This window comes from Pyrgilauda ruficollis, unplaced genomic scaffold (genome assembly GCF_017590135.1).
Source record: "Pyrgilauda ruficollis isolate IOZ18807 unplaced genomic scaffold, ASM1759013v1 scaffold79, whole genome shotgun sequence".
In the NCBI taxonomy this organism is placed as follows: domain Eukaryota; kingdom Metazoa; phylum Chordata; class Aves; order Passeriformes; family Passeridae; genus Pyrgilauda; species Pyrgilauda ruficollis.
In genome coordinates this window covers 1636213-1649953 of record NW_024529821.1, presented here as the reverse complement: position 1 = coordinate 1649953, position 13741 = coordinate 1636213, and the positions used below count along the sequence as shown (strand labels likewise).

Here is a 13741-nt window from a genome sequence, read left to right as displayed (position 1 = left end):
TTGTCTGCCCAAATAGCTGGGTTGAAAGTTCTCTCTAGCAGCTCCAGGTTAAAACTGATGGAAACGTGTCCAGAATCCGCACGGTGGATTGATGAGCATGGATTCTCTGCTGTCAGTGCCCGCTCCATTAGAAACCAGGCTGCTGTAATTAACATCTACAGGACTGGTCTGGCAAATCTCTCTGGTTTGTTTTTAGTCTGCCTCCCCTCTCGGGGGCTGTTCCCCTGTCTGCTGGGAGGATCTGCAGCCTCAGAGGCACGCAGGCACGAGCGCAGTGCCTGACGAGCAGAGGTCGTCATTTGCCATCACAGAGAGAGGGCTGAGCTCAAATCAGATCAAGAGAAGGACAAAAATGGAAGGAGGTTTCTGTTAAGTAGCTGAACTTGTTCATCCCTTGGCAGGACAGTAGGAAAAATGAACAGATTAAAGCAGACCCCGCTGATACCGCTCACTAGAGAGCAATAGCATGCAGGAACACCAGTAAATAGTTATATCTTTGGTAATCCCTAGCAGTAGCAAACTGAAAATCATTTGGCCTGGGAAGGGGGAGCAGACAGCTTGGCTGTGAATATGACTTGAACTTCTGTCTGATGACCTGGTAATAACCTAAAAAAATTATAATGGCATTGTTTTGCCCCAGAATCTTTACTGCCTCTGATTCAGGTGTACTCACTGAATGCATTTGAGAAGTATAATCAGCCCTCACTATAACAGAGGTTTCCTGTTCCTAAATTAGATGTCAGTGGCAGTTTTGGCTCTCCTGTCATGCTAAGCTGGTCTCTCTGAGGAATAGTATTGATCCATAGAGGTATTTGTGAGTGGCTCGGTGCCGTCGGAGCAGCACGTGCATTCCTGGGCAGCAATCTGTGGTTACAGCTCAGAGGTGAAGATAATCCTGAACACTCTCAACAGCAAGGTCAAGTCATTTTCATTCTGTGTTTTGTTTATAGTGTCGAGATGTGAGTTCAGCAGCAGTTAACAGAGATGAGAGTTCAGCTGAGGAAGTGGACTCAATCCCCTGGACTAACTGAGCTGTAATCACGGGGCCTGGAGGAACTCTGAGCCATCCTCAGTGACCCCAGCAGCCCCTGTCCTCGGCAGGAGTCCCGAAAGGCTGCTCAGAAAGGCTGCTTTGGCAGTCAGCTGCCTTCACTAAGCACCCTTTTTGGCAGGATTTGAATATCCTCACTGAGAGCTGGATGAGGGAGCAGCACAGCCGCCTCTGCAGTGGCTGCATCACCACCACGGTGCAGTGACAATAAAGAGCTCAGGACAATGTTCATGTGCCAGGGTCCAAAGGCCATCCCCTTGGCAGGCTGGGGGAGCTGGAGGCTTCAGAGAGTTCAACCACTCCATTTCTGGAGCACAGAGAGGGACTGATGGTGGAAGGAAGTTCTAGCAATGGAGAAGGCTTCTAGTGGGCAACCATAAGGCCTTTAAAATTCAGAAAGTAAACAGGAGAACAAAGCAAAGCTGTGGGGTTTGGTTTTATGCAGTCATACTCCGGGGGCTGAATTCATGGGTGCTGAACATCTGGGGTTTGCTCTGTTGAGACTGAAGTTTCATTTCTGTGCTAGTCTTCACACTAACACTTTTTTCTTTCCTAGCATGATCAGTACTTTTTTGCCTTTTGAATGTCAGTAGTAGACTGAACATAACCATCTCTGACTCAGACGAAAAGATTTAAGAGGAAAAACTCATTTAACTCAGAGTCTCAGCCAAAATCATGGAGTGAGTAAGCAACAGGAACTCTGAGGAAACTGGAATAAAATGGGAAATCTTTATACTGCTGAAATTTGTGCCTTAAAAACCAAATAGAGGATTGAAAAATATTTTGAACTGAATTGAAAGTTAAGCTATTTTTATTTATTTTTAAGAAAGCAGAGAACAGAGCATTATAAATAAAATGCCAATTTTGCACAATTAGATCCCAAATTAGAATTGGCCATGAATAGCATCGGAAGATCCTCTGCTGTGAAGACAGAGAGAGAATTCAGAATGGAGTCCTTCCCCTGGAAAGGATAAAGGCAGAATTTTCTAATGTATAATTTAACGCTTGTTATGTAGTGCATTAAGCAATGACTGAGAGGAAAGCTTTTAAAAACCAACAGTATCTCTGATAGCATTAAATCTTACCCTAGATTTTTGTTAAAGTCAATAGCAAGAAAATAAACGAATTAATACATTTCAGTCTGCCCGATTTATAGACGCCAATCAAGTTACAATGCTGGACATGGCCAGCTGAAAGAGGGGAATAGATTTACCTGAGTGAGGTCTTAATTTAATCAGCTGGCCCCAGAGAGCTGAAGTCAGCAGGCTGGGATGATATAAGAGGCAGCAGAGAAATAGTGCCTTTACTGCAGTTGCAAAGAGAGTGACAGTGATGGAAAGGACTCGAGGCAGTGTCAGAACACACCTATTTCCATGATTTATTCTTAATTTACTTTAATGACAGTCTGAAGGTTGTCCATTTTTCTTTAAATGTCCTCAGAATACTGATATTTTCTAAACATTTCGAGCATGCTTTTTCTCCCCCTCCTTTCTGTGAGCTCCACTGCAAGTTGCAATCACAGAGGAGCTGTGCCTGCACTTTGCCATAAGGAATTTCAAGCAAAATGTCAGAATACCCTTTTCCCAAAGTATGCCTTGCCAGCTGCTGTCCCTTCGCTGCAGTCCCTCTTGAGTCAGGTGTAGGAAGCACACATTCCTCTGGGATTAACGTTGATATTATGGTAAAATGGAGGAATTCATTGCACTTCTTTTACAGTTTATTCTGGCAAAAGAACAATGTGTGCTTTCCCAATACAATAGCTCATTTTTAGTATCAAGTGACTTTATTGATGGTTGTTCAGAACTACTGACATGCAGACAATGATCTCAGATTGCATTTACATTTCTGGAATACTTTCCATCTTTCCAGTTTCTGCCAGGAACTTGCTTCTGTGATTCAGAGTTTTCATTTTAAGATTGGACTGCTGTTTCATCTGCATTACAAATCCATGCCTTTTGCTTTCTTTTGTATGTGCACTGCATTCATTAGTAACACAAATCCTTTAAACTTGGACCTGAACATTTATTGTTAATTATAAATTCTTCCAGGTAGGCATTTGTTCTTTCTGAGCACTCAGGTATGCTTTTACAGATTGACTATGAAATCATCATCCCTTCAGCAGATGAAACAGTCTTTTTGTTTGTTTGTTTGTTTTTCCTCCACAATGCCAGTGAGAGGGTTTAAGGGCAATATGGTCTCAGTAATATTTGCAAATAGCTTGGAAATGTCTTCATAACCAAAGATTTATTATTTTCTCCCCATAAAAAAACAAATCCATGTTTTTGCAATAAAGGGCCACTTCCACTTTCTTCTGAATCCAATTCTTTATATAAAAATACATGGCATTGCCTCAAAATGCATCTGGAGGGAGAAGCCTTCCAGTGCTTAAAGGAGACTTACAGAAAGGGGGGAGAGTGATCCTTTACACAGGCAGAAAAGGACGAGGGGTAGTGATTTGAAATGAAAAGAGGAGAGATTTTGGTTAGATACTCGGAAGAAGGTCAGTACTCAGGGGGTGCTGAGGTCCTGTCACAGGGTGCCCAAAGAAGCTGTGGATGCCCCATCCCTGGAAGTGTCCCAGGCCAGGTTGGAAAGGCTTGGGGCAGCCTGGGATAGTGGGAGGTGTCCCTGCCCATAGCAGGGGCTGGAACAAGGTGATCTTTAAGGTCTCATCCAACCCAAACCATTCTGGGATTGTCTTAAGTCAATGTCCAATCTCCTGCAGCACCCCACCAGCCTGGAGGGTGTTTCACTGCGACGTGCTACAAATCCACTCAATCCTAACCATGTTTTAAAGCATGAGCTAGTTCCCAGTCCAGGTGAAACTGAAGGTGCTTTCTGTGAGAGAGGTTCTGAGCCCAGCCACTGCAATGCAGAATACCTGTTATTCTGCTCAGGCTGTGTCTGTGAGTAACCACCAGGCAGGCAGAGGAGACTGACTTTTGGTCAACAAGCAGAACAGTGGGTGCTGAGGACAGAGCAGCCCCACTGAGCCCAACCAAAACATGAGTGCAAGTGCCCCATCAGTCTTCATCCATGTTTCAGTTATTCAGAGTACACCAGGTTCCAGCAATATTTAAGTATGTTCAAGCACTATTTAAAAGATGTGTGATTAATCTCATGTTCACTTTCATGTTTCCAGATATACTCAAGGACAAGAAAACCCATCCAGAAAACAGAAATGAACCAAAACCAACCATGAAAAAGATTGACACCACAACCACCACAAGCACTGTCAAGTCATCCTCCAAGCACAGTGTAGCTGGCAGTGGGAGCAGCCCAGCCCTGAGTCCCTCCCTTGCTGTTCTGGCAGCACTAGCAGTTGTGTGGCACTGTCCCCTGTAGCTGCACTGCCCTGCAGCTGCTGTGCTCCTGTTCACTGTCACTGATACCTGCAGCCTTACCCGACTGGAAACAAACAGAAATGGCTCTCTACTTGATGTGATTTGTTAGGATAAATAAGAAGTGAAATGCTGGAGTTGGCAGATACCACGTGTCATCACTTTCAATGTCTGAAGATAGCTTTTGGCAAAGCCCACCCAAGGAACAGCGAGGATGATCACAGGGGTCTGCATAGCTTAAGTTATGGGGTAGAAATAACTGAAAACCCAGAAATTGTGTATGTGTGTTACTGTTTTTATCAATTTCATTTGCTAGAATCTGACTGGCTGTTGATTATTTGTTTCATTTTTCTGGTAAGTTATATGAATGGTCAGTCTTCAAATCTGAGGCTACCCATACTTTGTTTTTTTAAGTGAACAGCTAACAAGCTGTGCTACAGTTCACAGAATGGTGGGATGTTAAGGGGTTGGGATGGACCTTAAAGATTATCGAGTCCCAGCCCGCTGCCATGGCAGGGACACCTCCCACCAGCCCAGGTACCAGGTTGCTCCCCTGTAGTGTGAAGTGCTCTCTACCGGCTTGATGAAATTCCTGAGTGGTCAAGAAGATCAAAGCATGTTTGAAACTTCTTTTCACTCTTATTGTTTAGGTTGTAGGAAGCAACATAAAAACATATGGTGTGTCTAATATATCAGTATAGTTGCCTTAACTGTGGAAAAAAATAGAACCACTTTGTTTACTGAGACATAGATAGTAAGTTTCCCTGCCCCACAAAATGTCATTACCAGATGCTTAAGCATATGCTCAAGGCTTATTGGATGAATGTCCAGCAAAGGGAAACATAAAGAAACATAATAATGTTTTATCCACCTAAATGCAGCTCTGTACAAAAAAAAGAGAAAAAAAAAAAGAAAAAAAAAGACAATTCAGTTCAAACTTACTTTGCCTATTAGTAGAAATCAACTTAAGTTTTCCATAAAGGTCCCAGAGATATAAATTATTGGAAACTCCCATTAGACACTAACTAGATTTTGTGTATTATGGATCTCTGAAATCAACTGTTTCATAAACTGTATTATTTAATTACATTTAATGTTTAAAATTTTGTATCACTTTAGGTGTAAATGTAAAACATTCTGAAATCTAGAACATTCTCTGTTACGCTTCATCTTGATTGCTACCCTAGAAAATGTCAAATGTGCATTATATTACAAGGCTATTTTTTTTAAGTCAATGTTACATTGATGCATTTTAACTTTTTGGATGAAAAAGTACTATAATAACTTCTAATGGGTTAAGAGTTAATGTGTGTTTTCCAACAACTGTTTACAGTGCCATTGAATATGTGTATACAAACACAACTGTATGAATACAGTGATTAATATGATAAATATATGAAACACTAGAATTGTTATATTTACTACATTTCATAACTATTACAACCATTTAATGGCCATTTTCATGTTGTAGACTATTCTTATGTACAGTTTTGTAAGATTTAATGTAAAACACTTGCCTTTGGTTTTTGTAAAACATCTCTTTGATACTTGGCGTTACCCAGTCACTGAGATTACTCAAAAGAAGAGCCCTGTGTCTCACTAAGCAGCTTCAGGCATTTTATTTCAACTTTGGTTATAGAAGCCTGACTCAAAGAAGGTGCCATGGGCCAGGATTACTGCTGGGTACCACCTCACAGGAGGTGACAATAGTACAGAACAAGCAGACAATAAGAGAACAAAGGCTCACTGCACTTGCACGTTTCCAGGCAGTATCAGTGAACATGTCTAATTATGTTTGCAAAGGTGGGGCTTGAGTTTCATTCCCAGTTTTGGTTCCTAGATCATATTTACGACATAAAGGTATGATCAGAACTGTGGATGTACCCAGCTGCAAAGGCAGTCTCTAAAGTGGCAGCAGCTAAATTTTCTAAAAGATAATTCAATTGTAATATTGAAACAAGGAAATAAAGTGGAGAAGATACATTAACATCAAGTATTTTATATTTTAACTCTGATTTTTCACAATGGTAAGGATATTAATGTCCCTAAGGAGTACTTCCCAGTCTGATTAGTGAAAATCAGTTTTCCCACAAGTATTTAAATGGCTGTCCTGTGTTTTCCAGGGTTTGTGAGCTGCATCAGTCTATGGAACCATAATTAAAAATGCTGATTCTTGTATCCATTTTCGGTTCCCTTTGGAAAAGTGCTGTTATACCTGCCGAGGCGTGCAGGTCCCATCTTTTGTGCAGTGGAAGGACTCTCTGATGCCTGGCACTCTTAGAGAATCCTGCACTGTGATGGCTGAGTCAGACAGGAGCTCTCTGTGCACAAACAGAAATGTACCCCAGGTGCTCACACTCACCGCCTGCCCCACCAAGCACTCTGGTTCACTGGAGCAATCCCTGTCTGAGGCTTGTCAGCCTGACTGCTGATTTAGTGTTCTCACACTTACAGTGCTCAGTCATCATTCAGGCACTGAAAGTGTCCGTCAGGATTCCTATGGATGAGGTTTCAGGGCTGGCCTCCAGTCCTGCCAGATGTCAGCAGTGCAGTTTGGAGTTTTCAGATTTTTCCCACCTGCAGAGAGGGAACCTGATCAGCCAGAGCCAGGTGTGTTCTGAGGTCTGTTCTGGAAAAGATTTTAGCGGCGATCTCACCGGTCCAATGTTCAGCTGCAGCAGAGGGAGCTGCAGAAACCCCACAGGAGTATGCAGTAATTCATCCAGGGAGCTATTTGTTGTTGCTGAATGGCATCATTTTTCTAAACAGAAACCTCTGAAAAATCAAGGGTTGTGATTTGGGAATTGGTTGGCGAATATTTGTATTCATCTCTTGAGCTAAACAAGAAAAACCTTTCAAAGTTTCTGTAACAAAACGCAACAAGTTCAAATTGTGGGGTGAGGTAGAATCAACTCATTTCATTGGACTCAAACAATGTTTTGATAGACACAACTTGCTACAGAATGAGGGAAGAGGGCTCTACATCAATTAATACATTTCATGGAAAAACACTTCTACACTGTAAGAAGAGAACCAGCATGAAATATGTTCACAATGAACATAAAAAATGGTGCCATTTTAAAGGGCAATGAAGTTTATTTTTACTGGTGGTTTATGATATTTTTTCCCCTCAGGATCAGTTACATTTACATTTTTGCAAACAAATGTTTTCCATCAAAGAAACCATCTATACCAGCAAAGATAAAACCAACTGGCTGTGTCAGATAAAGGAGGCATTCATTTTCAGATAAGATACCTGCTTTACAAAGTATTAGTTTGTTACCCAGGACACTGTAATTATGATGTAATTACAAAGGTCTAAATTCAAAATACTTCTGAACTTGTCTGTGTAATCTCAGTGTAAAATAAGGTACCAGTCTAAGCATTGCTGTAGCCGTGCCTAACAGTTATGAATTGTATTTAGCCACTGCTTTCTGATTGTTTATTGTTTTGCTATGACTTTCTTTGAATGTTTTGTTGTGCCCACATTTGTTAATGCCAGCATTGGAAAGTAACTGCTGTCATACATTTGTGAGTAAAATCAATGTACAATTTTCTGTTGGGAGTGATGCAGGCTTTTTACCAGATCAGACAAAGCTGCCACGGGCACAGTGTCAGTTCTTAGTATTTCACAGCTCTTCAGGCTCTGTGTTCCTGTGAGAGGCTCAGGTCTGCGTGTCCCCAGTCCCCTTCCTGGCTGTGGAAGCACCAGGGGAGGATGAGCAGGGGTGGGCAGAGGCGTGGGTGGCTGCAGGGTGCCAGGGCATGGCAGCCTCCAGCTGGCTGCTCTGAGCCCTGAGCCCAGCGTTCTCAGCTATTTTCAAGCAGCTTTTACACCTCTCCAAATCATCTCTTGGAGACTGGCCAGGCAAAGAGCAGCAGAGAATCAAGAGACTGCACTTTCAGACAACTTCACAGCCACCTGCTAGGAATTGGACTTTTTTTTGCAGTTTAGATGCTTTACACAGTCCGGCCTCTCGCGCTTTTTTCTGGCTTGCACATTGCCAGTGCTGTGCCCTCTCTTCTAGTGCAACTTCGTTATTGCATAAGGAACTGTGATTCTGATCTCTCAGTAATGAACCTTTTGAGGTAAAAATGTCTGTCAGAGCTCGATAAGGGCACACAAATAATACTGTCCAGCTGCGTTGACTTCAGAGGCTCTGTGCGTGGGTATCTGGCTGTGAGATTCACATCTCTCTGATCTCTTAAATCAGATCTGTGTTTAAAATAGCCCTACTCCCTTTTGATACCAAGACTGCAACATGCAGAGAAAATTTAAATTTGACTCTCTCATCCTGTATGAGTCTTCTTCATGTTGTCCTAATGGATGTTGTATACAGACTTGATTTTAATATTAGTCAAGCCTTTTTGCCCATATTTACTGATATATTCAGTATTGCACATTATTAGGTTTAAGCTAGGTCTATTCAAGTGAAAGGACCTGAAACACACATTGAAGTGAGATACTGAGTAGGACAAAAAATCCAGAAAGTTCCTACATTCCTGAATGGAACTCTTCACATTAAACAAAGTTTACAGTCAAAATTTCCTAGCTAGCATGGTGTCAGAGGGATTCCAACTTTTTACTGAAAATTGATAAGCAGTCTATTCATTTTAAAGGGAAATCAGTTGATATACACGCTTTCCTCATGTCTTCTCACGTGGTCAAGTTTAGCTCTGTAGGACACATTCCCTATCTTGCACATTGTAAGGGCTTAATGTTACAACTGGCCATAAGTACAAAGCATTTATTTTCATTTATTGCATTTTGCTGCTCTCTGTGCTTCTTGTAATGACATATGGCATATGTCACTGAAAAGTGAAACATCTTCCAGTCAATGTCATTACTGCTCTGACATGTGTTAGTCAAAAAGAACACAAGTTTGTCTTCCTCCCATTGCCTCAAAAGTCTACAATTATTCTCAGTACTGAGCTCTTCTGTGTTCCATCGTCACTCTCTAAATAACTACATTTAAATTATATTAAATATTAAGCCACCAAAAAAATAAATACTGGGTGAGAGATTGTAATAAAGAGAGAGTAAATTCAGAAAAAGACCCTGCATTTAACATGGAGAATACTCCTAGGAAAGAAATCACCCATGGAAAAATGGAACAGTTTTTCAAATCCCTCTCCCCTCTCCAGGTACATCACCATTGCACCTTCACACAGCACAGCAGGAAGCCTGCATGCAGGAAGCTGCTCCTGAATTCAGCAAAGTGAATTAAAACTATTGCTGCACAGTGATATTTCCAATATCTTGCTTGCAGTGGATGTCCTTTTGCCAGTTGCAAGGAATGCGTTCCAACTGCACGTGCAGCTGCTTCAGTCCTTACTCAGGAAGCAGCTGCAGCTGCTGGAGCTTTGAGAAGAGGCTGCTGGACAGACCACGATGAAATTTTTTTGTGTCACTCCATGTCACTGTCCTTAAAATAGACTGGTTTAGGCATTCTGGTCATTACCAACACTACAAGGATTTCCCCCCGTGGAAATCCTGTAATACCCTTCCAGGAGAAGAGCACATCAAAGAGAGGCCACTGGTGCTCTCACAATGTGCTTGAAGTGCTTCATTAAATACCCACTAACAACCACGTTCGTCTCATTTTTTCCATGTAGAAAGTGCAAAATTATGCTGTTTGCACTTAATCATTTCAATTAATCTTTAGTAAATTACTCAGTACTTCGTAATTATAATATTTGCAGTTAATTTAGTGCCATCTTAAAAATAATTAGTTGTATAATATAAGCAATTAATATTTATTCAGTTTTTTTTCTCTTGCAGGGGGATATATAAATTGTCCTCAGTGGCCTTTCTGTACACCTAATTAGCACCTGTTTGAATTATTCTAGAGGCTATGGACAATTCATTTGAAAAACAAATGCATTGCTAGTTTTGTGAACTCCTTGCAAATACACAGTTGTAAAAATTACTTTTCAGGGGAATGCAAAAGCACGTTTTCATACATCTTCTGGGTTTATGAGCCGGGCTAGGCTTTTAGGCTATTGCACCTAAAATAGTTACTGACATTTTAAATGCAGTTAAGATGGAGGAAGTCTGATACCACTTTCCCATAATTAACTACAGCATCCCAAATTTGTAGCCTGTTTTATTCAGTAATGAAAAAGGAAAGCAGTAAGACTTCAAGACCATAGATACTCGTGTAATTTTCACATTTCTGTATATGCACATACAGTTCAGAAGTTGAGAATGCTGTGTTAAACTTGTGGAAATTAAACCAGATTGCTTCAATCTTGCAAGGAAGCGTCTAGGTAAATAGTAATTTTCTATTTAAATGCACAAAATACTGAGAAAAATAATTTGATCTTTCTAAAAAGAAGACCTGAAAAAAATGTTTACAGTCTCCATGCATACAAAATTGAGAAACCAAAAATAAAGATACTTTTCTGGAGGTGTGAAATGTGGGAAGATACTTTAGGCTCCCATAGATCAATGCAGTTTCCTTGATTTCAGTTCAACAATGCAAATTTACCCTGAAATACGTATCTAGCCCAAGGATGGGAATTCCTGCCCATCTTTTTGCAGGTGCCGAAAATCAAGAGTAACTGCAGGGATTACAAAATTTGCTTAATTTTTGCATTGCCCCAGCCACTGATCGGAGAGTGTCTCATGCCTGTGACACAAATCTGAAAGACATGGGATGCCCTGAGTCTTCTGGCATTTTCCCTTTCTAGGGCACAGCAGGGGCCTTTTCCAGCAGCAGTTGGTTCTACGCCTTTGTAGCTGGGCTACAAGGAGATATTTATTCTGTGAGTATCTCCTGGGGTAGAAATTCTTTCTCAGAGAAGGTTCACTGATACAGATCGAGCTTTGAGGCAGATCAAGTCTGATTTTCCTGTTTCATGTTAAAACAGGATCCAGGTCTTGAACTGGTCTTAAAAATTAAGCGAGACTCGTTGGAGAAGACTGGTGGTAGCTTTGATGTCTTCAGGGAAGCTCACACAGCAGAGGGCAGGCAGCTGTGCACTGCCTCAGCTGAAGCTTGTGTGTCTTTGCATTCAGTTTCAGGTAAAATTATCCAGGAGTTTCCAGATGAGCAAAATCACAAATTCCTGAGTTACTGCAGTTCTATAGTGAAGAAATTAAATTTCTTCTGAACAGAAACAAACATTATTCTACATTATGCTAAACATCCAGCTTGGAAGGAAACCAAAGCAGGATGTTAGGCCTCACAAAGATCCCCCTGAGTGGGGTTGGGTTTGGTGCAAGTGTCAGAGTTTACCTGGTTGTCATGGAAGAGCACATCTACCCTTTAGTTCTGTTTTGGGCTGTAAAAAAGCTCAGGATTATGGCTCACAGGTGACAAGCCATGTGTAGGCAAAAGCTGTAGACAAGTCCACAAAGCAGTCAGGCAGTCAGTGGGGGCTCTTTGAAAAATGAGAAGATGCATTCAACTGACTTATTTGAGCTTTTGCATTAGGGGTGAGCAACAGGGTTGAAACCTCCTCCCAAAACACTGCAACTGCAGTTGGGAGCAGGCTTTTGGAGCAGCAATACTACAGAAAATGTTTTTTGTATCCCACTTATTTTATGGAGCCCTATTGGAATAAAAATGGAAGCCAGTACACCAAACCTTGCAATTTGTAGCATAATACAGCTACTTCCTGTTCTTTGGTATCAGAACTAACACAGCATGAATGTTTACACTACACTGGGATAGAAACTCTAGTGAAATATGTGCTTTGCCATTTAGCTTTTTAAATAACTAGTTTACGGCCTCCTAGTCTGTTTTAGTATATTTTACTTTACAGGAATTAATAGGCTGCTCCATTTTTATCTTACATTAGTTGTATCTTGGGTATTTTAAGTTCCAAAATAGATTGGTTTTGCCCTAAGCTGTATTCGAGCTCTAATATGTATTTATATTTCCCAAGCACGTGTTTTATTTGCAGTATTTCTGCTTATATTTTTATTGCATAAATTTGTCAGTTTTCTTCAGTTTGTTTTCAGCATTGAATACAATGCAAGCAATTTAAAGAAACAGTCTGAGAACAATGTCTTAAAAGAAGAACAAGGCTACTTTGAAAAGTTAAACAGCGTGCTTTGTAAAAGGGAACTGCGATTGGGAATAAAAATAAATAATCCACAGCAGGAAATTTTCTTTGTTAAAATTTCTGTTCGTTCCCTCTGAGTGTTTTTCATCAGTGATGTAAGTTACAAAGCTTATAAAATCTTAAATGTATTTTAATCAGATGATGCTTTGCTTAAAGGATGCAGACCTTGAGAACTGCTGAGAAACTCTATTTTGGCCATAGTCTGGCAAGGAAAGGTCTGATTCTTCAGCACATAACTCCATTATTGTTCTTCTTCCTTTCTTGAAATAAGCACAGTCAGGTGTTAAGGTGCCTGCCTGCTCTCCTGGGAGCTCTCAGTACCCCTGAAGAGATGCAATACGTGCAGTGGTCTCCTGGGTAAAGACCACACACCTCCCACAGCAGGTAGGACTTTTCCAAAAAAATTTCCATTCCTACATAAACAGTCAGAACTGAGTTCTCTACTGACAGAGTTCTTGGAATCACTGTGTGCCCTATTAAAAGCCTTTTCCCTGGTTTTGATTAGGAGCAGTCTGCTCTGTCTCCCTATACCCAGGGTACAAGAAAAAGGAACTCCCTTCTGTCAGCTTTGTGTTCTCATCACTTGTCAGTTACAAACTCTGCAGTTTTCCTTCATTTGAGGGGGGTAAAACAAATCTTTATTTTTTTTTTTTTCAGATGTCTCTACCTAAAGTGGCACAGCAGAGACCTTTGCTCTTACAAGCATTTCTTAAAGCTGATTTCCATGACCACCTCTTCACTGCTCCATCAAAACAGATGGGATTTTTTCCTGTTTAGAAGCTGATGGGAAAGGTTTTCTCTCTTTTACTTCCTGTTCTGGTACTATTGGTTGAAGTCTGTAGACAGACCACTGAAGCACAACAGTATCATGAACAAAATGTATCTTGATTGTGTTTACGTGACTGTGTGCCTCTTGTCTACCTACCCAATTTTTTCTTAGTCAGTTTATTTTTTGATTGCATAATGATTTGCATGTTGCCTCCTAAAGCATCCACGACTCCAGCTGTCCCTGATTCTTTCAAAAGGGTTCCTATTTGAGGTCCAGGAATTGCATACAGCTCATCCCACCATGTATAGAGAGTGCTTTTTGCTAATATATTTGGTTCTGACCCAGCTCCAAAGATAATAGCCAACAGCTCTTCTCTGCCGATGCTAAAGGGATGCTTGTTCTCTGAAGTGCTGCCTCATAAAAGCCTTTTAAGGATTTCACATTCATCCTCTAATTAAGCAGGTGTCTAAATCTGCAAAGCTGCTTCATTCTCAAATCCAACCTGCC

At 41.0% G+C, this 13741-nt stretch overlaps 1 protein-coding gene across 2 annotated transcripts in view; it reads left to right on the top strand.

Annotated features, from left to right (window-relative positions):
* Positions 1-7920, top strand: part of LOC121364104 (glypican-5-like) — a 343722-nt gene extending 335802 nt beyond the window's left edge. For both annotated transcript variants that reach the window (XM_041487095.1, XM_041487094.1), the window contains one exon: positions 4194-7920. In XM_041487095.1, the coding sequence (XP_041343029.1) occupies positions 4194-4396 (203 nt within the window). In that variant the 3' untranslated portion in view covers positions 4397-7920. The remainder of the gene's footprint in view (positions 1-4193) is intronic.
* The last annotated feature ends 5821 nt before the right edge of the window (positions 7921-13741 follow it).